At 54.7% G+C, this 25168-nt stretch overlaps 1 protein-coding gene across 4 annotated transcripts in view; it reads left to right on the forward strand.

Moving 5' to 3' along the window:
- chtopa (chromatin target of PRMT1a) overlaps positions 1-24860 on the forward strand; it is an 83025-nt gene extending 58165 nt beyond the window's left edge. For all 4 annotated transcript variants that reach the window (XM_085978395.1, XM_085978396.1, XM_085978397.1 and 1 more), the window contains 2 exons: positions 19007-19129; positions 24227-24860. In XM_085978395.1, coding sequence (XP_085834521.1) covers positions 19007-19129; positions 24227-24432 — 329 coding nt within the window. In that variant the 3' untranslated portion in view covers positions 24433-24860. The remainder of the gene's footprint in view (positions 1-19006; positions 19130-24226) is intronic.
- Positions 24861-25168: the final 308 nt, after the last annotated feature.

Genomic DNA, 25168 nt, shown 5'->3' on the forward strand with positions numbered 1-25168 from the left:
GAGACAGCGGATCGCGCTGGGCGGGGGGAAACGAGACATCGGATCGCGCTGGGCGGGGGGAAACGAGACATCGGATCGCGCTGGGCGGGGGCGACAGCGGATCGCGGGAGGTGGGGAGGTGCAGGAGACAAGACATCGGATAGTGGGGATACACAAGCTCCTGGTTCACAGGCACTGTTGCAAATGCACTTGCCTGCTTGATCCGGCAGTTCTTGCCTCCCTGCTGGGTTTCCTGAGCCCTGGAAAACCTGACCTGGAGCCGTTAAATCCAAATAGCTGCCAAAGTCATGTTCTAATTACGGACCCACATCTTGAGCGGGTTACTCGTGTAATGGTCTGTTTCCGTATTGTAACTTGTATGTATTTGTATTTCTTGTGGGAAGGGTGGGAGATGCATTTGTAATGAACTGAAAAAATTCATGTGAATTGTTCTCTTTAAAAAAAAAAAAATTTTTTTAAGTTCCTGCTTTGTGTGTAACTGCTGTATGGAGTGCGTTTGAGCAGATGACCTCGCGCTGGTTGAGGTTATGGAATTGTTTTGTTTCATGTTTTACAGTAGCGGAAATAGGCTAGAGTGCTGAGTGTGACCTGTTGGAGGTAGGAATATACCTCCTAACAGTATTGGACCAGCTAAAATTAGAATATTTTAGGAACACTTTTCCATTTCGTAGTGGTGGCACCAAGCACACTCTGCTCAGGTACAACACAGGTTAGATGCAGAGTAAAACTCCCTGTACACTGTTACCAAGCAGTTCCAGTTCAGTTGCAGCATGGGTTAGATGCTGTGTAAAGCTCACGTACTTTGGCCAAACAGTGTTTTAACTGCAGCCTAGGAGCAGTACTTACTGAACCAGTGTAGCATTTCCATTCATGTTTTATCATTCTGGTGGGAGTACGACAACTTGCAATGAGAATTGTGTAAGACTGCAGGAGCACGTGGATTAATAGAGTGCGCAGATACAGTTCAATTTAGCAAACGGCAAAGTAATATAGTTTGGGGATAAAAATAAGGAATGGAAATAGACTTTAAATCGTAAGTTTTGAAATGGAGTGGGTGGGCTTCGTGTACATGGAGAAAATACTGGCACAGACTTCAGATGAATGGTCTGTTTCTGTGCTATAACATTCTATTTTTTAACTTTTATTTTCTCTCATGAACTCCTTGCTGCGGTACGGTTCCACAGTTGTTGATAGCTTGTCCAAGTGGCCTTTTTTGCATGCGAGCCTTGACGATGAATGTTTGGCACAGGGTGTCATTGCAGCCACTCATTGTCCATTAACAGGAATAGGCTCATTGGCTGACCCTCCCCAGCCCTGAGACATAGTGGCCAGTGGTCACAGCCCTACCACTAACTCCGCATAGTCTGTGAATGGAACCTGGAGCCTTCCTGGTCTACATGTCTTGGCTACTGACTGAACATAATTGAAGAGCAATTGAGGGAGCTCCATTTTGGTTTGAGTAAATGAGGCAGTTATTTGTTGTGATCTGTGTCCATTAGGAACTGGGTTGTGACCCTCAGATTAATATCATTTCATATCCCTAGAGAGAGAGAGGTTGGTTTGTGTAGAATGGAATCTAGATCTGAAGGGTGAAAGACTGGTGTTTTAAATGATTATGTGCCTGGTTCTCCTGATGTACAAATACAAAGTGATGCACAGCTGTGAAACACCATTCAAGTTTGCACACGAGAGATGGACTGTAACTCACTTGTGACGCTGCAAATTATACTTGATAACCAGTCATGTGATGGTTTTTGTTTATATTTGCTGATCCCTGCTGCTCCAATCTTTGGGGTACCATGATTCACAACCGGTATGTCTCCTGACAAATCCTGGGGCACAAAGCCATTGATTTTGGAAATGATTTAGAACGACTAAGGGCTTCTACATTAGCATGAGACCGTGAGACAACGAAGGGAGCGGAGTGTGAACTGACATCGTTGATCCATGCTACAGAGTAGCCAGCTTTAGTTTGCACCTGAGATTTTTACAGGTGGCGAGGTTTATTGGGATAGAGCTGAGTGTGAGACACTTCTACAATGTGAGCGAAAATGGGAAGGTGGATGAATCTAATGCTGCAATAGTAGCAGCTTGGGGGAGGACTGGGGACATGGGGGTAGGCAGCTGGGGGCTGGAGGGGACTAGGGGTAGGCAGTTGGGGGCTGGAGGGGACTAGGGGTAGGTAGCTTGGGGGCGGGTAGGGGTTAGGCAGCTGGGGGCTGGAGGGGACTAGGGGTAGGTAGCTTGGGGGCGGGTAGGGGTTAGGCCGTTGGGGGCTGGAGGGGACTAGGGGTAGGTAGCTTGGGGGCGGGTAGGGGTTAGGCCGTTGGGGGCTGGAGGGGACTAGGGGTAGGTAGCTTGGGGGCGGGTAGGGGTTAGGCAGCTGGGGGCTGGAGGGGACTAGGGGTAGGTAGCTTGGGGGCGGGTAGGGGTTAGGCAGCTGGGGGCTGGAGGGGACTGGGGGTAGGTAGCTTGGGGGCGGGTAGGGGGCTGGGGGCTGGAGGGGACTAGGGGTAGGTAGCTTGGGGGCGGGTAGGGGTTAGACCGTTGGGGGCTGGAGGGGACTAGGGGTAGGTAGCTTGGGGGCGGGTAGGGGTTAGGCAGTTGGGGGCTGGAGGGGACGAGGGGTAGGTAGCTTGGGGGCGGGTAGGGGTTAGGCCGTTGGGGGCTGGAGGGGACTAGGGGTAGGTAGCTTGGGGGCGGGTAGGGGTTAGGCAGCTGGGGGCTGGAGGGGACTAGGGGTAGGTAGCTTGGGGGCGGGTAGGGGTTAGGCAGCTGGGGGCTGGAGGGGACGAGGGGTAGGTAGCTTGGGGGCGGGTAGGGGTTAGGCAGCTGGGGGCTGGAGGGGACTAGGGGTAGGTAGCTTGGGGGCGGGTAGGGGTTAGACCGTTGGAGGCTGGAGGGGACTAGGGGTAGGTAGCTTGGGGGCGGGTAGGGGTTAGGCAGTTGGGGGCTGGAGGGGACTAGGGGTAGGTAGCTTGGGGGCGGGTAGGGGTTAGGCAGCTGGGGGCTGGAGGGGACTAGGGGTAGGTAGCTTGGGGGCGGGTAGGGGTTAGGCAATTGGGGGCTGGAGGGGACTAGGGGTAGGTAGCTTGGGGGCGGGTAGGGGTTAGGCCGTTGGGGGCTGGAGGGGACTAGGGGTAGGTAGCTTGGGGGCGGGTAGGGGTAGGCAGCTGGGGGCTGGAGGGGACTAGGGGTAGGTAGCTTGGGGGCGGGTAGGGGTTAGGCAGCTGGGGGCTGGAGGGGACTAGGGGTAGGTAGCTTGGGGGCGGGTAGGGGTTAGACCGTTGGAGGCTGGAGGGGACTAGGGGTAGGTAGCTTGGGGGCGGGTAGGGGTTAGGCAGCTGGGGGCTGGAGGGGACTAGGGGTAGGTAGCTTGGGGGCGGGTAGGGGTTAGGCCGTTGGGGGCTGGAGGGGACTAGGGGTAGGTAGCTTGGGGGCGGGTAGGGGTTAGGCAGTTGGGGGCTGGAGGGGACTAGGGGTAGGTAGCTTGGGGGCGGGTAGGGGTTAGGCCGTTGGGGGCTGGAGGGGACTAGGGGTAGGTAGCTTGGGGGCGGGTAGGGGTTAGGCAGTTGGGGGCTGGAGGGGACTAGGGGTAGGTAGCTTGGGGGCGGGTAGGGGTTAGGCAGCTGGGGGCTGGAGGGGACGAGGGGTAGGTAGCTTGGGGGCGGGTAGGGGTTAGGCAGCTGGGGGCTGGAGGGGACTAGGGGTAGGTAGCTTGGGGGCGGGTAGGGGTTAGGCAGTTGGGGGCTGGAGGGGACTAGGGGTCGGTAGCTTGGGGGCGGGTAGGGGTTAGGCAGCTGGGGGCTGGAGGGGACTAGGGGTAGGTAGCTTGGGGGCGGGTAGGGGTTAGGCCGTTGGGGGCTGGAGGGGACTAGGGGTAGGTAGCTTGGGGGCGGGTAGGGGTTAGGCCGTTGGGGGCTGGAGGGGACTAGGGGTAGGTAGCTTGGGGGCGGGTAGGGGTTAGGCCGTTGGGGGCTGGAGGGGACTGGGGGTAGGTAGCTTGGGGGCGGGTAGGGGTTAGGCCGTTGGGGGCTGGAGGGGACTAGGGGTAGGTAGCTTGGGGGCGGGTAGGGGTTAGGCAGTTGGGGGCTGGAGGGGACTAGGGGTAGGTAGCTTGGGGGCGGGTAGGGGTTAGGCCGTTGGGGGCTGGAGGGGACGAGGGGTAGGTAGCTTGGGGGCGGGTAGGGGTTAGGCAGCTGGGGGCTGGAGGGGACTAGGGGTAGGTAGCTTGGGGGCGGGTAGGGGTTAGGCCGTTGGAGGCTGGAGGGGACTAGGGGTAGGTAGCTTGGGGGCGGGTAGGGGTTAGGCAATTGGGGGCTGGAGGGGACTAGGGGTAGGTAGCTTGGGGGCGGGTAGGGGTTAGGCAGCTGGAGGCTGGAGGGGACTAGGGGTAGGCAGCTGGGGGCGGGTAGGGGTTAGGCAGCTGGGGGCTGGAGGGGACTAGGGGTAGGTAGCTTGGGGGCGGGTAGGGGTTAGACCGTTGGGGGCTGGAGGGGACTGGGGGTAGGTAGCTTGGGGGCGGGTAGGGGTTAGGCAGCTGGGGGCTGGAGGGGACTAGGGGTAGGTAGCTTGGGGGCGGGTAGGGGTTAGGCAGCTGGGGGCTGGAGGGGACTAGGGGTAGGTAGCTTGGGGGCGGGTAGGGGTTAGACCGTTGGGGGCTGGAGGGGACTGGGGGTAGGTAGCTTGGGGGCGGGTAGGGGTTAGGCAGCTGGGGCTGGAGGGGACTAGGGGTAGGTAGCTTGGGGGCGGGTAGGGGTTAGGCCGTTGGGGGCTGGAGGGGACTAGGGGTAGGTAGCTAGGGGGCGGGTAGGGGTTAGGCAGCTGGGGGCTGGAGGGGACTAGGGGTAGGTAGCTTGGGGGCGGGTAGGGGTTAGGCAGTTGGGGGCTGGAGGGGACTAGGGGTAGGTAGCTTGGGGGCGGGTAGGGGTTAGGCAGCTGGGGGCTGGAGGGGACTAGGGGTAGGTAGCTTGGGGGCGGGTAGGGGTTAGACCGTTGGGGGCTGGAGGGGACTAGGGGTAGGTAGCTTGGGGGCGGGTAGGGGTTAGGCAGCTGGGGGCTGGAGGGGACTAGGGGTAGGTAGCTTGGGGGCGGGTAGGGGTTAGGCAGTTGGGGGCTGGAGGGGACTAGGGGTAGGTAGCTTGGGGGCGGGTAGGGGTTAGGCAGCTGGGGGCTGGAGGGGACTAGGGGTAGGTAGCTTGGGGGCGGGTAGGGGTTAGGCCGTTGGGGGCTGGAGGGGACTAGGGGTAGGTAGCTAGGGGGCGGGTAGGGGTTAGGCAGCTGGGGGCTGGAGGGGACTAGGGGTAGGTAGCTTGGGGGCGGGTAGGGGTTAGGCCGTTGGGGGCTGGAGGGGACTAGGGGTAGGTAGCTTGGGGGCGGGTAGGGGTTAGGCCGTTGGGGGCTGGAGGGGACTAGGGGTAGGTAGCTAGGGGGCGGGTAGGGGTTAGGCAGCTGGGGGCTGGAGGGGACTAGGGGTAGGTAGCTTGGGGGCGGGTAGGGGTTAGGCAGCTGGGGGCTGGAGGGGACTAGGGGTAGGTAGCTTGGGGGCGGGTAGGGGTTAGGCCGTTGGGGGCTGGAGGGGACTAGGGGTAGGTAGCTTGGGGGCGGGTAGGGGTTAGGCAGCTGGGGGCTGGAGGGGACTGGGGGTAGGTAGCTTGGGGGCGGGTAGGGGTTAGGCCGTTGGGGGCTGGAGGGGACTAGGGGTAGGTAGCTTGGGGGCGGGTAGGGGTTAGGCAGTTGGGGGCTGGAGGGGACTAGGGGTAGGTAGCTTGGGGGCGGGTAGGGGTTAGACCGTTGGGGGCTGGAGGGGACTAGGGGTAGGTAGCTTGGGGGCGGGTAGGGGTTAGGCCGTTGGGGGCTGGAGGGGACTAGGGGTAGGTAGCTTGGGGGCGGGTAGGGGTTAGGCAGCTGGGGGCTGGAGGGGACTAGGGGTAGGTAGCTTGGGGGCGGGTAGGGGTTAGGCAGCTGGGGGCTGGAGGGGACTAGGGGTAGGTAGCTTGGGGGCGGGTAGGGGTTAGGCCGTTGGGGGCTGGAGGGGACTAGGGGTAGGTAGCTTGGGGGCGGGTAGGGGTTAGGCAGCTGGGGGCTGGAGGGGACTAGGGGTAGGTAGCTTGGGGGCGGGTAGGGGTTAGGCCGTTGGGGGCTGGAGGGGACTCGGGGTAGGTAGCTTGGGGGCGGGTAGGGGTTAGGCAGCTGGGGGCTGGAGGGGACTAGGGGTAGGTAGCTTGGGGGCGGGTAGGGGTTAGGCAGCTGGGGGCTGGAGGGGACTAGGGGTAGGTAGCTTGGGGGCGGGTAGGGGTTAGGCAGCTGGGGGCTGGAGGGGACTCGGGGTAGGTAGCTTGGGGGCGGGTAGGGGTTAGGCCGTTGGGGGCTGGCGGGGACTAGGGGTAGGTAGCTTGGGGGCGGGTAGGGGTTAGGCAGCTGGGGGCTGGAGGGGACGAGGGGTAGGTAGCTTGGGGGCGGGTAGGGGTTAGGCCGTTGGGGGCTGGAGGGGACTAGGGGTAGGTAGCTTGGGGGCGGGTAGGGGTTAGGCAGCTGGGGGCTGGAGGGGACTAGGGGTAGGTAGCTTGGGGGCGGGTAGGGGTTAGGCAGCTGGAGGCTGGAGGGGACTAGGGGTAGGTAGCTTGGGGGCGGGTAGGGGTTAGGCAGCTGGGGGCTGGAGGGGACTAGGGGTAGGTAGCTTGGGGGCGGGTAGGGGTTAGGCAATTGGGGGCTGGAGGGGACTAGGGGTAGGTAGCTTGGGGGCGGGTAGGGGTTAGGCAGCTGGGGGCTGGAGGGGACTAGGGGTAGGTAGCTTGGGGGCGGGTAGGGGTTAGGCCGTTGGGGGCTGGAGGGGACTAGGGGTAGGTAGCTTGGGGGCGGGTAGGGGTTAGGCAGCTGGGGGCTGGAGGGGACTAGGGGTAGGTAGCTTGGGGGCGGGTAGGGGTTAGGCCGTTGGGGGCTGGAGGGGACTAGGGGTAGGTAGCTTGGGGGCGGGTAGGGGTTAGGCCGTTGGGGGCTGGAGGGGACTAGGGGTAGGTAGCTTGGGGGCGGGTAGGGGTTAGGCAGCTGGGGGCTGGAGGGGACTAGGGGTAGGTAGCTTGGGGGCGGGTAGGGGTTAGGCCGTTGGGGGCTGGAGGGGACTAGGGGTAGGTAGCTAGGGGGCGGGTAGGGGTTAGGCAGCTGGGGGCTGGAGGGGACTAGGGGTAGGTAGCTTGGGGGCGGGTAGGGGTTAGGCCGTTGGGGGCTGGAGGGGACGAGGGGTAGGTAGCTAGGGGGCGGGTAGGGGTTAGGCAGCTGGGGGCTGGAGGGGACTAGGGGTAGGTAGCTTGGGGGCGGGTAGGGGTTCGGCCGTTGGGGGCTGGAGGGGACGAGGGGTAGGTAGCTTGGGGGCGGGTAGGGGTTAGGCAGCTGGGGGCTGGAGGGGACTAGGGGTAGGTAGCTTGGGGGCGGGTAGGGGTAGGCAGCTGGGGGCTGGAGGGGACTAGGGGTAGGTAGCTTGGGGGCGGGTAGGGGTTAGGCCGTTGGGGGCTGGAGGGGACTAGGGGTAGGTAGCTTGGGGGCGGGTAGGGGTTAGGCAGCTGGGGGCTGGAGGGGACTAGGGGTAGGTAGCTTGGGGGCGGGTAGGGGTAGGCAGCTGGGGGCTGGAGGGGACTAGGGGTAGGTAGCTTGGGGGCGGGTAGGGGTTAGGCCGTTGGGGGCTGGAGGGGACTAGGGGTCGGTAGCTTGGGGGCGGGTAGGGGTTAGGCAGCTGGAGGCTGGAGGGGACTAGGGGTAGGTAGCTTGGGGGCGGGTAGGGGTAGGCAGCTGGGGGCTGGAGGGGACTAGGGGTAGGTAGCTTGGGGGCGGGTAGGGGTTAGGCAGCTGGGGGCTGGAGGGGACTAGGGGTAGGTAGCTTGGGGGCGGGTAGGGGTAGGCAGCTGGGGGCTGGAGGGGACTAGGGGTAGGTAGCTTGGGGGCGGGTAGGGGTTAGGCAGCTGGGGGCTGGAGGGGACTAGGGGTAGGTAGCTTGGGGGCGGGTAGGGGTTAGGCAGCTGGAGGCTGGAGGGGACTAGGGGTAGGTAGCTTGGGGGCGGGTAGGGGTTAGGCAGCTGGGGGCTGGAGGGGACTCGGGGTAGGTAGCTTGGGGGCGGGTAGGGGTTAGGCCGTTGGGGGCTGGAGGGGACTAGGGGTAGGTAGCTTGGGGGCGGGTAGGGGTTAGGCAGCTGGGGGCTGGAGGGGACTAGGGGTAGGTAGCTTGGGGGCGGGTAGGGGTTAGACCGTTGGGGGCTGGAGGGGACGAGGGGTAGGTAGCTTGGGGGCGGGTAGGGGTTAGGCAGTTGGAGGCTGGAGGGGACGAGGGGTAGGTAGCTTGGGGGCGGGTAGGGGTTAGGCAGCTGGGGGCTGGAGGGGACTAGGGGTAGGTAGCTTGGGGGCGGGTAGGGGTTAGGCAGCTGGGGGCTGGAGGGGACTAGGGGTAGGTAGCTTGGGGGCGGGTAGGGGTTAGGCAGCTGGGGGCTGGAGGGGACTCGGGGTAGGTAGCTTGGGGGCGGGTAGGGGTTAGGCCGTTGGAGGCTGGAGGGGACGAGGGGTAGGTAGCTTGGGGGCGGGTAGGGGTTAGGCCGTTGGAGGCTGGAGGGGACTCGGGGTAGGTAGCTTGGGGGCGGGTAGGGGTAGGCAGCTGGGGGCTGGAGGGGACTAGGGGTAGGTAGCTTGGGGGCGGGTAGGGGTTAGGCAGTTGGAGGCTGGAGGGGACGAGGGGTAGGTAGCTTGGGGGCGGGTAGGGGTTAGGCCGTTGGAGGCTGGAGGGGACTCGGGGTAGGTAGCTTGGGGGCGGGTAGGGGTTAGGCAGCTGGGGGCTGGAGGGGACTAGGGGTAGGTAGCTTGGGGGCGGGTAGGGGTTAGGCAGCTGGGGGCTGGAGGGGACTCGGGGTAGGTAGCTTGGGGGCGGGTAGGGGTTAGGCAGCTGGGGGCTGGAGGGGACTAGGGGTAGGTAGCTTGGGGGCGGGTAGGGGTAGGCAGCTGGGGGCTGGAGGGGACTAGGGGTAGGTAGCTTGGGGGCGGGTAGGGGGTAGGCAGCTGGGGGCTGGAGGGGACTAGGGGTAGGTAGCTTGGGGGCGGGTAGGGGTTAGGCAGTTGGAGGCTGGAGGGGACGAGGGGAAGGTAGCTTGGGGGCGAGTAGGGGTTAGGCAGCTGGGGGCTGGAGGGGACTAGGGGTAGGTAGCTTGGGGGCGAGTAGGGGTTAGGCAGCTGGGGGCTGGAGGGGACTAGGGGTAGGTAGCTAGGGGGCGGGTAGGGGTTAGGCAATTGGGGGCTGGAGGGGACTAGGGGTAGGTAGCTTGGGGGCGGGTAGGGGTTAGGCAGCTGGGGGCTGGAGGGGACGAGGGGTAGGTAGCTTGGGGGCGGGTAGGGGTTAGGCCGTTGGGGGCTGGAGGGGACTAGGGGTAGGTAGCTTGGGGGCGGGTAGGGGTTAGGCAGCTGGGGGCTGGAGGGGACGAGGGGTAGGTAGCTTGGGGGCGGGTAGGGGTTAGGCCGTTGGGGGCTGGAGGGGACGAGGGGTAGGTAGCTTGGGGGCGGGTAGGGGTTAGGCCGTTGGGGGCTGGAGGGGACGAGGGGTAGGTAGCTTGGGGGCGGGTAGGGGTTAGGCAGCTGGGGGCTGGAGGGGACTAGGGGTAGGTAGCTTGGGGGCGGGTAGGGGTTAGGCAGCTGGGGGCTGGAGGGGACTAGGGGTAGGTAGCTTGGGGGCGGGTAGGGGTTAGGCCGTTGGGGGCTGGAGGGGACTAGGGGTAGGTAGCTTGGGGGCGGGTAGGGGTTAGGCCGTTGGGGGCTGGAGGGGACTAGGGGTAGGTAGCTTGGGGGCGGGTAGGGGTTAGGCAGTTGGGGGCTGGAGGGGACTAGGGGTAGGTAGCTTGGGGGCGGGTAGGGGTTAGGCAGTTGGGGGCTGGAGGGGACTGGGGGTAGGTAGCTTGGGGGCGGGTAGGGGTTAGGCAGTTGGGGGCTGGAGGGGACTAGGGGTAGGTAGCTTGGGGGCGGGTAGGGGTTAGGCAATTGGAGGCTGGAGGGGACTAGGGGTAGGTAGCTTGGGGGCGGGTAGGGGTTAGGCAGCTGGGGGCTGGAGGGGACTAGGGGTAGGTAGCTTGGGGGCGGGTAGGGGTTAGGCAGCTGGAGGCTGGAGGGGACTAGGGGTAGGTAGCTTGGGGGCGGGTAGGGGTTAGGCCGTTGGGGGCTGGAGGGGACTAGGGGTAGGTAGCTTGGGGGCGGGTAGGGGTTAGGCAGCTGGAGGCTGGAGGGGACTAGGGGTAGGTAGCTTGGGGGCGGGTAGGGGTTAGGCCGTTGGGGGCTGGAGGGGACTAGGGGTAGGTAGCTTGGGGGCGGGTAGGGGTTAGGCAGTTGGGGGCTGGCGGGGACTAGGGGTAGGTAGCTTGGGGGCGGGTAGGGGTTAGGCCGTTGGGGGCTGGAGGGGACGAGGGGTAGGTAGCTTGGGGGTGGGTAGGGGTTAGGCAATTGGGGGCTGGAGGGGACTAGGGGTAGGTAGCTTGGGGGCGGGTAGGGGTTAGACCGTTGGGGGCTGGAGGGGACTAGGGGTAGGTAGCTTGGGGGCGGGTAGGGGTTAGGCAATTGGGGGCTGGAGGGGACTAGGGGTAGGTAGCTTGGGGGCGAGTAGGGGTTAGGCAATTGGGGGCTGGAGGGGACTAGGGGTAGGTAGCTTGGGGGCGGGTAGGGGTTAGGCAGCTGGAGGCTGGAGGGGACTAGGGGTAGGTAGCTTGGGGGCGGGTAGGGGTTAGGCAGTTGGGGGCTGGCGGGGACTAGGGGTAGGTAGCTTGGGGGCGGGTAGGGGTTAGGCAGCTGGAGGCTGGAGGGGACTAGGGGTAGGTAGCTTGGGGGCGGGTAGGGGTTAGGCAGTTGGGGGCTGGCGGGGACTAGGGGTAGGTAGCTTGGGGGCGGGTAGGGGTTAGGCCGTTGGGGGCTGGAGGGGACTAGGGGTAGGTAGCTTGGGGGCGGGTAGGGGTTAGGCCGTTGGGGGCTGGAGGGGACTAGGGGTAGGTAGCTTGGGGGCGGGTAGGGGTTAGGCAGCTGGGGGCTGGAGGGGACTAGGGGTAGGTAGCTTGGGGGCGGGTAGGGGTTAGGCCGTTGGGGGCTGGAGGGGACTAGGGGTAGGTAGCTTGGGGGCGGGTAGGGGTTAGGCAGCTGGGGGCTGGAGGGGACTAGGGGTAGGTAGCTTGGGGGCGGGTAGGGGTTAGGCAGTTGGGGGCTGGAGGGGACTAGGGGTAGGTAGCTTGGGGGCGGGTAGGGGTTAGGCCGTTGGGGGCTGGAGGGGACTAGGGGTAGGTAGCTTGGGGGCGGGTAGGGGTTAGGCAGCTGGGGGCTGGAGGGGACTAGGGGTAGGTAGCTTGGGGGCGGGTAGGGGTTAGGCAGCTGGGGGCTGGAGGGGACGAGGGGTAGGTAGCTTGGGGGCGGGTAGGGGTTAGGCAGCTGGGGGCTGGAGGGGACGAGGGGTAGGTAGCTTGGGGGCGGGTAGGGGTTAGGCCGTTGGGGGCTGGAGGGGACTAGGGGTAGGTAGCTTGGGGGCGGGTAGGGGTTAGGCAGCTGGGGGCTGGAGGGGACGAGGGGTAGGTAGCTTGGGGGCGGGTAGGGGTTAGGCCGTTGGGGGCTGGAGGGGACTAGGGGTAGGTAGCTTGGGGGCGGGTAGGGGTTAGGCAGCTGGAGGCTGGAGGGGACTAGGGGTAGGCAGCTAGGGCAGACGGTAAGTAGCAGGGGTTAGGGGTACCCAGCTATGGAAAGTCGGTAGGTGGACGGTCATCAACTCGCTATGTGGGACAGAAAATGTATGGGAGTTGGAATGGTGCTCGGTGGAATGGATTGTGTTGCAAGGGGTAATGGAGGGTGGGGGGGGGTCACAAAAGTGGTGGGTAGGGATAATGGGAGCCAGTGGGGAAGAGGATATGTTTACCATGCCAGAGTTCAGCTCGAATGGATCATTAAGGTTGCAGGAGTTGGGTCTTCTGTTGGCTCATGAATTATGTTTGGCTGAGGGCAGAGGGCTTTCCCTTGGCTGAAGTTTTGCTCTCAGCTGGGTGGGTATCTGCTGCTAAGGGCCTATTAAATGTAGGCATTGGGAGTGGAAGCCGGAGAGAGGCCTGCCGCTTACACTCTTTGTAAAAACAAGCGGCCCAGGACATTGTTGATAAGGGAGTTAATGTAAACAAAATTGAGCATCTGCCATGTAAAGCAGTCGCAAGTAGACAGCTGCTCTGCTCTTCCCTTGTTGCTCCTCAGCCTACCTCCACCTGGACCATGACCCCACTACCGAACATCAAACCACCATTTCCAAGACTGTCACTGACCTCATCTCCTCTGGAGATCTTCCCCCTGCTGCCACCAACCTCATAGTTCCCCAACCCCGCACAGCCCGCTTCTACCTCCTTCCCAAGATCCACAAACAGGACTGCCCTGGTAGACCCATCGTTTCAGCCTGTTCTTGCCCCACGGAACTTATCTCTTCCTATCTTGACTCTATCTTTTCTCCCCTTGTCCAGTCTCTTCCCACCTACATCCGCGACTCTTCGGACGCCCTCCGCCACTTTAACAGTTTCCAGTTTCCTGGCCCCAACCGCTTCCTTTTCACCATGGACGTACAATCCCTCTACACCTCCATCCCCCACCCGGATGGCCTGAGGGCGCTCCGCTTCTTCCTTGAACAGAGGCCCGACCAGTCCCCATCCACCACGACCCTCCTCCGCCTGGCTGAACTTGTTCTCACATTGAACAACTTCTCCTTTTAACTCCACTCATTTCCTCCAAATCAAAGGTGTTGCCATGGGTACCCGCATGGGTCCTAGCTATGCCTGCCTTTTCGTGGGCTATGTGGAACAATCTTTGTTCCAGTCCTACTCGGGTCCCCTCCCTCACCTCTTTTTCCGATACATTGATGACTGTATCGGTGCCGTTTCCTGCTCTCGCCCCGAACTTGACAATTTCATTCACTTTGCCTCCAATTTCCACCCTTCCCTCACCTTCACATGGTCCATCTCCGACTCTTCCCTTCCCTTCCTCGACTTCTCCGTCTCCATCTCTGGGGATAGGTTATCGACCAATATTTACTACAAGCCCACTGACTCCCACAGCTACCTGGACTACACTTCCTCCCACCCTGCTTCCTGTAAGGACTCTATTCCATTCTCCCAGTTTCTCCGCCTCCGCCGTATCTGCTCCGACGACGCCACCTTCCACACCAGTGCTTCAGACATGTCTTCCTTTTTCCGCAACCAAGGATTCCCCTCTACCGTGGTTGACACGGCCCTCGACCGTGTCAGTTCTATCTCCCGCACTTCTGCCCTCACCCCTGCCCCTCCCTCCCGGAACCACGATAGGGTTCCCCTTGTCCTCACCTTTCACCCCACCAGCCTCCACATTCAACGGATCATCCTCCGGCATTTCCGCTACCTCCAAAGTGATCCCACCACCAAACGTATCTTCCCCTCCCCTCCCCTTTCAGCATTCCGCAGGGACCGCTCCCTCCGAGACACCCTAGTCCACGCCTCTATCACCCCAAACAGCCCTTCCTCTTCGCCTGGCACCTTCCCGTGCAAGCGGAGGAGATGTAACACCTGCCCCTATACCTCCCCCCTTCCCACTGTCCAGGGCCCCAAACACCCCTTCCAGGTGAAACAGCGATTTACTTGTACTTCTCGCAATCTAGTATACTGTATTCGCTGCTCACGATGCGGTCTCCTCTACATTGGGGAGACCAAACGCAGATTGGGTGACCGCTTTGCGGAACACCTCCGTTCAGTCCTTAAGGGTGACCCCGAGCTTCCGGTCGCCTGTCATTTTAATTCACCGCTCCATTCCCACTCGGACCTCACCGTCCTTGGCCTCTTGTATTGTTCCACGGAAGCTCAACGTAAACTCGAGGAACAGCACCTCATCTTCCGATTAGGCAGTCTGCAGCCTTCCGGACTCAATATCGAGTTCAACAATTTCAGATCATAAGCTCGGCCCCCATTTCATTTTCTCTTGTAATTGTTCCACTCCTTTCCCCCCCCCCGTTTCCTTTTGTTCCTCTCTCACACCTGGCAGCTATCTTTTGCCCTGCCAGTACACTTTACACCTAATCCCAGCCTATTACCATCTCGTCTAGCTTCTAATCTCTTTTACTTCTTTTGTTTCTTTTATTCTTTTGTCCGATCGCAGCCCTGCCTCCGATCTAGTTTCTTTTCTTTCCAGTTTTGAAGAAGGGTCCAACCCGAAACGTCAACTCAAATTTCTCTCCACGGATGTTGCCTGACCTGCTGAGTTTTTCCAGCATTTTCTGTTGTTATTTTGAAATATCTCCTGATGGGGAGGAAGTGCAGGCCCAGCTCTTGACGGACAGCAGCTTCATCAGGGATTCTAGCTGCACTGTCTGAGGAACCAGCCAAGGTTTAATCTCCTTTTACATAGTGTTACATGGTATTTACAGTACAGAAACATGCCATTTGGCCCAACAGGTCCATGCTAGTGTTTATGCTCCACACGAGCCTCCTCCCATCCTGCCTCATCTAACCCCATCAGTAAATCCTTCTATTCCTTTCTCCCTCATGTTTGTCTAGCTTCCCCTCGAATGCATCTATACTATTCGCCTCAACTACTTCTTGTGGTAACGAGTTCCACATTCTCACCACTCTCTAGGTGAAGAAGTTTCTCCTGAATTCCCCATTAGTGACTATCTTTATATTTATGACCCCTAGTTCTGGGGTCCCTTCAAGTGGAAACATCTTCTCTACGTCTACCCTATCGAACCCCTTCATAATCTTAAAGACCTCTATCGGGTCATCCCAGAGAAAAGAGCCTCAGCCTTTCCTGATGGGTATAACCTCTCAGTTCTGGTATCATTCTAGTAAATCTTTTTTGCACCTTCTCCAGCGCCTCTTTATCCTTTTTGTAATACGGAGAACTGTTTACAGTAATCCAAGTGTGGCCTAACCAAGATTCTATACAAGTACCACTACTGCTTCACTTCCAAGTTGCAGCCCAGCCATCCTGCTCTTGCTCAACATCCACAGGGGGTGGCCGAGGCCCTGGGCAGAGGAAGGAGGGGGGTGGCCGAGGGCCCGGGCAGAGGGGGGGTGTGGCCGAGGGCCAGGGCAGAAGAAGAGGGGGGGTGGCCAGCTGGTGCCATTTTATATCCCGTTCCCCGCCTCCATGCGGTGTGCTGAGTGTGGCTTATTATTTATACCCGTCTCTTTTCTCCCTGCACCCAGTGTGGCTTTTGGTCAGTCCTGTGCATTCAGTTTCTCATCTCTGTCCCCCTATGGTGAAAGCTATCCTTGCCCCTTCGTTCTCCCCTGGCATGTGTAATGTTTGTTTTTAAGAGAGAGCATTTGTACCCTTTGACTACCGACCACCAGATTTTTTTTTTCAGCCCCACCCCCGCCAAATACTTCTTTGGCGACTGTTGTGTATGTAATATGTGTGCTACTTTGAACCTATGGACAGGACTGCACGACTTGTAGGGCGTAGTGATACGCAGTACCACTCCTGGCCATAGGGGTATAAATAGTACTGTGGGTACTGATCTCCCCTCAGTTCCCGCCTGTGGGCATGAAGTAAAGACCTATGTGCAGTCCCTACCTCCAACCAGTAAAGACCTGTTTGAGTTATACGTTTAAGTCTTTGTGTTAATTGTTCAATACAATACACATACTTAACACTGGCGACGAGTCGGTTCGAACCCTGCGGCAGTTATTCCACGGCGGCTTCGTCCAAAGACAGGACGTTGAAGAGAGGTTTCAATCCTCAACACCCCACTCAAAACTGAAGGGCAGCAGAAATCCTGACAGCTCCCAGCGACTGGAAGCGACAGGCATTAGGACCCTGAAGCCTCCATAACCTCGTGGGTAAGCCAGAGCCCGGGAGGGAGCGAGCAAGAGCCGCGCGAGTGGGTGAGCCAGAGGCCGGGAGCCGCTTCAAGTGCGAGGCGCAGCGCGGGCCAGCGATCGGGACCAAAGATAAGGGCCGCACTCGGGGGCTGAAGGGAGACGGCGTCGGGGGACGGGTGAAGACCGCCAAGCGCGGGAAAACCGCCATTTTGTGGGTGGAGGACGACGGCAAGAGCGGGAAGCCGCCATCTTTGATAACAAGTAAAGAAAAGAAAATCTGAGAAATTGCAAATCTACAATGCCTAAACACGGGAATATTAGCACCTTTGATAGTGACCTCGAAGATTGGGCCATATATGTTGAAAGAGTAAAAAATTATTGTAAGGCCAATAAAATTCGTGACCAAGATAAAGCTCTAACATTATTAAATTTAATGGGTGCGAAGACATACGGGCAATTGAAACACCTGTTATCACCAGATGAACCGGCGGATAAGACGTTCGATGAGATTGTTACTGTCCTGAAAGATCATCTAAACCCCACGCCGCTGATGCTAGCGGAACGATTTAAATTTTACGACAGAAGGCAGCTACAGCATGAAAGCAATGCTGAATATTTGCTGGAATTGCGTAAATTAGCGAAATATTGCCAGTTTGGAACGGGACTGACAGATGCACTACGAGACAAATTTGTGCGTGGTTTATTTAAACAGGATACACAAAAGCGACTGCTCGAGGAGAATGAGCTGACGCTTGAGAAGGCGGTCACTGTGGCAGCAGCACACGAAGCCGCAGCGAGAGGCACGGCAGTAATGCAGCTACGGTCACCGGAGCTCAGTGCACACAAATTGGGTGTGAGTTCTGGCAAATGTTATCGTTGTGGAAAGACAACGCATGATCAGAACCAGTGTTGGTTTAAAAACCAAGAATGTAGAACTTGTGGTAGGCTTGGACATATAGCTAGAGTATGCAGGTCAGGGAAGAAGACCAGCAACAAGAAGTCACCGCAAGGAAAATACGCAAAGGTACACAAGGTGACCGAACAGGAGTCCGATTCAGACGCTAGCAGTAATGAACTGGCTAGCTTAAGCTGTAATGAACTGGCTAGCTTAAGAGTACTCAACGCTGGTAAGGGTGCAGACCTCCAGACAATTTGGGTCACTCTTCAGATAGGAGTCCAAGTAAAACTGGAATTGGACACTGGATCGGCATTGACGGTCATAAATAAGAAAGATTACGGAAAGTTATTCCAACATATTCCCCTACAGGATACGGGGATTATATTGAAAACATACACTGGGCAAAGAGTGTACCCCATCGGGAAAATAGAGGTTGCAGTGGTCCACAAGGGCGAAGACAGTCAAATAATGGACTTATATGTGATATCTGAAGGAGGTTCTCCACTACTAGGACGGGAGTGGATTAGGAAAATGAATATGGACTGGCATTTCCTACAAACAATAACGAGTGAGAACTCGGTGAAGATAGTCGGCCCAGACTCTGGAACGGATGATGGTAAGCCCAACTCAGGTGCAAAAGACAAAGTTTCAGCACAGAATTCCACTGAGCAACAACAACATAGTTTAACTGTGGATTCTGAGTCTGGCAAGTCTACTGATGTGCCCATTTCTGAGGGACACCGGGCTCGAACTCAACTCCATTTCAAACTACAACAGCAATTAGAACAAATGCTTCGCCGTTTTGAGCAAGAGTTGAATGCAACGAAAGAGTTCTTTGATATAGAGTTGGAGAATCTGGAAAGACAACAGAAGCAGCTGATGGAGAAAATGGAGCAGGAGCACACAAAACGTCTGATGTCAGAGGAGTTAACGGTCAGCCAACTCCTGCATATGCTGAAGGACGGGACTCTGAAATGGGAAAAACTTGAACACGAACTTCAATATTCAAACGAAAGGGGTTCGGAGCTCTCAAAGGTTATTGGAAGAGCTGAGGTGGCAACACAGACTGAGATGACTGCAACAGAGCAGCCCTTGGATGCCAAAAGTACGCTGACTCACGTCAACGTAGAACAACAGACCGCTGAAACAGCTGCTCCGGTAGAGGGATTGAATAGTCCGATCAATCAATCTCCAAAAGAAGTTGAAGTAGTAAAATCTCAAATGAGGTCATTAGTAAACGACTTGCTGAAAGCCCAGAAAAAGCTGGATGCAGAGGTACGCATGAAGAAGTCTCTTCAGGAAAGATGTCTGGACTTGGAACAAAAGCTGGCTAACGCCCAGCTGGGTATGGAGGAAATAGAAGACCCTCTCGCTGGCCTAGATCAGGACGACACCGAATATTACTATGTCCTGTCCTGCCCAACTTGTAACTTCGACTCCCACCATACAGAAATCATGGAGGAGCACCGAAAGTCTACGGAACATCGGGAGAAGGTGGCTCTACTACGGAAAAAGGAGGAAGAGAAGGAGGAACTGCGCATGCAGCTGGCAGCTGACAGCGGAGCCCAGAGAGTCTCCAAGAAGCAGAAAAGGAAAAGTCGAAACAGAAGATGACCCATCTGAATCATTATTACCTCTACCAGATCACACACGTGGTCCCTCCGAACGGAGCCAATTCAGTTTGGAAGTTCAAACTGTTAAATCCATGGAAGGACTATTGAATGAGTCACTCCAGCAACGTGAACCGACTCCACCACAGAGATTGAATCTGTGAACTGTTTTCCGCAGAGACTGAATCTGTGATCTGTTTTGACATGAAGTTATCTATGTATCTATGTTATTCTGTTATGTAAACCTGAAGTTATATATGTATATATGTTATTACGTTATGTTAAATGGGGAGATGACTGTAAAGCTAGGAAGGGAGGAATGTTGTGTATGTAATATGTGTGCTACTTTGAACCTATGGACAGGACTGCACTACTTGTAGGGCGTAGTGATACGCAGTACCACTCCTGGCCATAGGGGTATAAATAGTACTGTGGGTACTGATCTCCCCTCAGTTCCCGCCTGTGGGCATGAAGTAAAGACCTATGTGCAGTCCCTACCTCCAACCAGTAAAGACCTGTTTGAGTTATACGTTTAAGTCTTTGTGTTAATTGTTCAATACAATACACATACTTAACAGCGACCTTCAACCAAATTTCAGTCTCCCTGAAGCAAGTGGCCAGAAACCGGAGGGGCGGGGAGTCGGCCTTGTTAATCTAACGTGTATATTTGCTTTTCTTAGGTCAGGGTCCGAACCGAGGGCGTGGTGGAGTCCCACGGTTAGGACTCAAACGAGGTGGAATGAGAGGTCGAGGAGGCCTGAGCCGAGGAGGGCCACCTGGACGAGGAGGGATCAGTGGTAGAGGTTAGTGTTGGAGCTGACCAAATGGGTATGTCACTGTTTCTGAACGTTAAAGTTCTCAAACGTTTGCCTTAAGTTTTGGCAATGGCTGAGCAGATTACACACCAGGGATGGGTATATAGTGTATATACTCATGGATAAATCCTGGCCTGGGAATCGGAGGGAATCCCTAATGTTCTAAATCAACACACTGGTGTGAAGCAGCAGAATGCATGTTCCCATTGGCTGAGGCAGGCTGAACAGTACATGTATGGCACTAGCAGAGGCTGCAGTGGGTCACAGGGTTTTGGGGGAGAGGCGTTTGCTACTGGTGGAATGTTACAAAATGGCGGAGGTATTTAATAAGTACTTCACGTTGGTCTTTACCAAAGAGAAGGATCTCGGAGAGGAGACTTGGATAGTATGTAGTACCCATTTTTAAAAAGGGAGATGGAGCTATTATGAATAATTACAGGCCAGTTAACACCTGTGGTTTTAGTCTCGAAGGTGAAATGACTGTGTACATAGGAACAGGAGGAGGCCATTCAGCTCCTCAAGCCTGTTCTGCCATTCAATTAGATCATGTCTGGTCTGTATCGTAACTCCATCCATCTGCCTTGGCTCCATATCCTTTTATGCCTTGGCTCGCAAAAATGCATTGATCTCTGATTTAAAATTATTAATTGAGCTAGCGTCTAATGCTTTTTATGGGAAAGAGTTCCACACTTCTACCACGCTTTGCATGAAGAAGTGTTTCCTAACTTCTCCCCTGAATGGCCTGGCTCTGATTTTTAAGCTAACGTAAAAGGGAATCCAAAAGTCTTCCATATTAGAGAAGAGCTGACTTTGAGGGGCTGAGTATAGAACTTGGGAAAATAAAATGGGCAACAATATTGGCAAACAACCATGTAGAACAGCAATGGGAAACATTTAAAACGGTGCAGGAACAGCATTTTCCGCTAAAAGGAAAAAACAAACGAAACACTAATGAGATTCCATGGATGAATAAGGGAACAATTGAGGGTAAGGAAAGAGGCATACATTAAGTACATAGACAGCAGGGGAGTGCATGATAAGGGAGAATACGAAGCGATTAGGAGAGAAGTCAAAAAAACAATTGGAAAGGCAAAGAGGAACTATAAAACTACATTATCAAGGAACATGAAACAAAATAGTAAAATATTTTACAGGCACATCAATAAAAGGAAGGAAGGTTGGGATGGGAATAGGGCCGTTAAGGGATAGACAGGATAATACTGCAGGTAACGATAGAGAGATGGCAGAAATATTAAATAATTATTTGCTTCCATATTTACCAGGGAGATAGAACAGGTGGACATGACATTGAATGGTGAGATTAGTAATGAGATAAGTGCATTTAAAATAAAAAGAGGGGATATAGTAAATAAACTAATCAGACTCAAAGAGGATAAAACCCCTGGTCTGGATGGATTGCATCCACACACACATTTTAAAAGAATCTGGGGAAGAGATAACCGAGGCATTACTACACATATTTAATAATTCGTTAGAAAAAGGTGTAGTGCCAGAGGACTGGCAGATAGCTAACGTAATACCTATATTTAAGAAGGGGGATAGAACATGTCCAGGGAATTATAGAGGAGGCTGGACAAGCATATGAGGGAGAAGGGAATAGAGGGTTATGCTGATAGATTTGGATGAGGAAAGACGGGAGGAGGCACAAGTGGAGCATAAACACCGGCACGGACTGGTTGGGCCGAATGGCCTGTTTCTGTGCCGCATATCCTATGTATAGGCATAAATAGTAAACGGGTAGTAAGAGGAGGAGTGGGGCCAATTAGGAACCAAAATGGAGTCCTACGCATGGAGGCAGAGGGCATGGCTGAGGTACTAAATGAGTACTTTGCATCTGTCTTTACCAAGAAAGAAGATGCTGCCAAAGTCATAGTGAAAGAAGAGGTAATTGAGATACTGGATGGGATAAAAATTGATGATGAGGAGGTACGAGAAAGGCTGGCTGTGCTTAAAAGTAGATAAGTCATCAGGACCAGATGAGATGCATCCTAGGATGCTGAGGGAAATAAAAGTGGAAATTGCGGCGGTACTGGTCATAATCTTCCAATCCTTCTTGGATACAGGGCTGGTGCCAGAGGACTAGAGAATTGTAAATGTTACACCCTTGTTCAAAATAGGGTGTACGGATAAACCCAGCAACTGCAAGCTAGTCAGTTTAACCTCTGTAGTGGGGAAGCTTTTAGAAAGGATAATCCGGGATACAATTAACAGTCACTTGGACAAGTGTGGATTAATTAAGGAAAGCCAGCACGGATTTGTTAAAGGCAAATTGTGTTTAACCAACTTGCTTGAGTTTTTTGATGAGGTAACAGAGAGGGTTGATGAGGGCAATGCGGTTGATGTGTACATGGACTTTGAAAAGGCGTTCAACAAAGTGCCACATAATAGGCTTGCCAGCAAAGTTGAAGCCCATGGAATAAAAGGGACAGTGGCAGCATGGATACGGAATTGGTTAAGTGACAGGAAACAGAGTAGTAGTGGTGAACGGTTGTTTATTGACTGGAGGAAGGTACACAGTGGGGTTCCCCAGAGGTCAGCACTAGGACCACTGCTTTTCTTGAGATATATTAATGACTTAAACTTGGGTGTACAGGGCACAATTTCAAAATTTGCAGATGACACAAAACTTGGAAGTATAGTGAACAGTGAGGAGGATAGTGATAGACTTCAAGAGGACATAGATAGGCTGGTGAAATGGGCGGACATGTGGCAGATGAAATTTAATGCAGAAAAGTGTGAAGTGATACATTTTGGTAGAAAGAATGAGGAGAGGACGCATAAACTAAAGGGTACAATCCTAAAGTGGGTGCATGAACAGAGACACCTAGGGGTATATGTGCACAAATCGTTGACGGTGGCAGGGCAGGTTGAGAAAGCAGTTAAAAAACCTTAAGAAATCCTGGGCTTCAGAGGTATGGAGTACAAAAGCGTGGAAATTATGATGAACTTGTATAAAACACTGGTTCGGCCTCAACTGGTTGTCCAATTCTGGGTGCACCACGCTTTAGGAAGGATGTGCCTTAGGGTGCAGAAAAGATTTATGGAGAATAATTCCAGGGATGAGGGGCTTCAGTTACGTTGATAGACTGGAGAAGCTGGGGTTCTCCTTAGAGCAGAGAAGATTGAGAGGAGATTTGATAGAGGTGTTCAAAATCATGAGGGGTCTGGACAGAGTAGATAGAGAGAAACTGTTCCCATTGGCGGAAGGGTTGAGAACCAGAGGACACAGATTTAAGGTGATTGGCAGAAGAACCAAAGGCGACATGAGGAAAAACTTTTCTACGCAGCAAGTGGTTAGGATCTGGAATGCACTGCCTGAAAGGGTGGTGGAGGCAGACTCAATCACGGCTTTCAAAAGGGAGTTGGATAAGTACCTGAATGAAAAAGATTTGCAGGGCTATGGGGAAAAGGTGGGAGAGTGGAACAAGCTGAACTGCTCTTGGCAGAGAGCCGGCACGGGCCAAATGGCCTCCTGTGCTGTAATGATTTTATGTCTCTTTTCTACCCTGCTGCACCTTCCAGCTAACAACCATCACCTTCAGCAGAAGCTCTCAGTACTTTCCATCTATCTGTTGCTGTATAAAAACACCCCCCCCCCACCCTCCAAACCAGCGGGAAAAGTTTCTCTATCTACCCTAACAATTTATTTCAAAATCCTAAAAAACCTCAATCAAATCACCCCTTAACCATATATATTCCAAGGAATACAGGCCTAGTTTATGTAATCTCTCCTTGTAACCTAACCCTTGGAGCCCTGGTAACGTTCTGGTGAATCTGCGCTGCACTCCTTCCAAGGCCATTATATCCTTTCTAAGGAGTGGTGCCCAGAACTGAGCTGTAGCAAACTTCCCTTTTAGATTCTAGCTCTCTAGTTATAAAGGCTAACATTCCATTAGACTCTCTGATTATTTTTTTGTACCTGACTGCTACATTTTAGTGATCTGTGTACGTGGACCCTTAAATCTCTTTGGACTTCCATTGTTTCTAGCTTTTCACCATTTAAAAAAAAATACTCAGATCTATCCTTTTTTGATCCAGAATGGATGACCTTGCACTTGCCTGTGTTGAAATACCTGGCCTAACCAATCTCCTAACCAGGTCAATAATTTGCCTTCAATTCCATGAGCTTTAATTTGAACTAACAGTGTCTTACGTGGAACCTTATCAAATGCCTTCTGGAGGGTTGCTAATGTTATACTGCTATTTAAGAAAGGGGAGATGAATAAACCAGGAAACTACAGGCCAGTCAGCCTAACCTCGGTGGTGGGGAAGTTATTGGAAACCATTATCGGGGACAAAATAAACTTTCATTTGGAAAGGCATTGGTTAATCAAGGAGAGCCAGCATGGATTTGTTAAGTAAATAGTGTCTGAAGAACTTGATAGAATTCTTTGAGGTAACAGAGAAGGTTGATCAAGGTAGTGCAGTAGATGTTGTATATATGGACTTTTGGAAGGCATTCAACAAAGTGCCACACAGGAGGCTTATTAAGAAGATGGAAGCCCATGGAATTAAGGGGAAAGTGGCGGTATGGATACAAAATTGGCTCAGTGACGGGAAGCAAAGGGTGTTGGTGGATGGATGTTTTTCAGACTGATAGGTGGTTTGCAGTGGTGTTCCCCAAGGGTCAGTTTTGGGTCCATTACCCTTTACAATTTTTATAAATGACCTAGACTCGGGTGTAGGGAGCAGCATTATAACGTTTGCAGATGATGTGAAACTTGGCAAAGTAGTAGACCATAATGAAGATAGAGAGAAGCTTCAAGATGACATAGACTGGATGGTGAAAAGGGCAGAATCAATGCCTACCCTGACCTCGTTTGCCATCTGCACAGGTACCTTTCCAGCAAGAATCTCTGGATAGTGATCAGGAGCCAGAGTCCTGACTGATTCTCTCTCCTCCTGGTCCCAGAGGTGCCAATGATAATTGTAGCCCCTTCCTGCTAACCTTAGCTGAGATACAGACCCTGGAATTTAGCCTGGGGCTTTCTGGTGTGTAGGGCTCACAAAAGACCAGCATAAACTCTCATCCAACAAATGATGATTCACTTGATTCTGCCCTAGGTCGTGGAGGAATAGTGGGTCGTGGTAGAGGTGGTTTCCCAGGTCGAGGCAGGGGTCGGGGGCGAGGAAGAGGAGCGACCCGTCCCCCACTGACCCGAGAGCAGCTGGACAATCAACTGGATGCGTACATGTCGAAGACAAAAGGTCACCTTGATGCTGAGCTTGATGCTTACATGGCACAAGCAGATGGCGAAGCGAATGATTAGCAACGTTCACTTGGGAGATGCTAGTTTTACTGATAGTATTTGAACTTGAATTTGAGAATCTAGAGAAACTACACAAGAAACGGAAAGAAGACTTTTCACTTTTCGGGAAACGATATAAGCTGTATTTGAACTGCTGACAAATGGTCCGATGTCAAAGGTTTCACTTTTTAATTCCTTTTTCTTTGACCTTTTTACATTGAGAAGTTCGTGGTTATGTTGAAACCCCTCTGTTCTTTTCGATTGTGTAATGATCATGACACTGTATAAAGCTTACTCTCTTTCCTTAGACACTGAGGACATTGTAGTTTCAGAAAGGTCGTTTTTACTGTGTCACGACCTGCCCGTCCTTGTTTTTAGAGTGAAGACTACATTAACATTCTGCCACTTTGTGGCGGAATCTGTTTATCATAAAACTTTAGAATTCTAAAGATCTGCTTTTGTTTTTTTTCTGCTGCAGACTTTAATTATTTTTTGTTTTTCCATCTTCTCACCTTTGAGTCGGTAATGGCAATTTGAGCACTGACGAATAACCTCTTAACTCGACTCAGGAGCCCAAAGTGATTTTCAGGAATGAAAGTGGAGATCCAGTGCCTGAGGGGGTCTCCGAGTACTGGGCAGCTTTTGCTAAATGATGTCGCTGGTGTGCAACGATTGAACCACCGGGTCAAATTGATCAAATCCCACCTCCGACACAGCATTCCAGAAATGTCCCACCCCCGCCTCCGACACAGCATTC

Source organism: Somniosus microcephalus, unplaced genomic scaffold, assembly GCF_052327205.1.
Source record: "Somniosus microcephalus isolate GS21.2 unplaced genomic scaffold, FLI_Smic_1.0 unresolved_chr7, whole genome shotgun sequence".
Taxonomy (NCBI): Eukaryota; Metazoa; Chordata; class Chondrichthyes; order Squaliformes; family Somniosidae; genus Somniosus; species Somniosus microcephalus.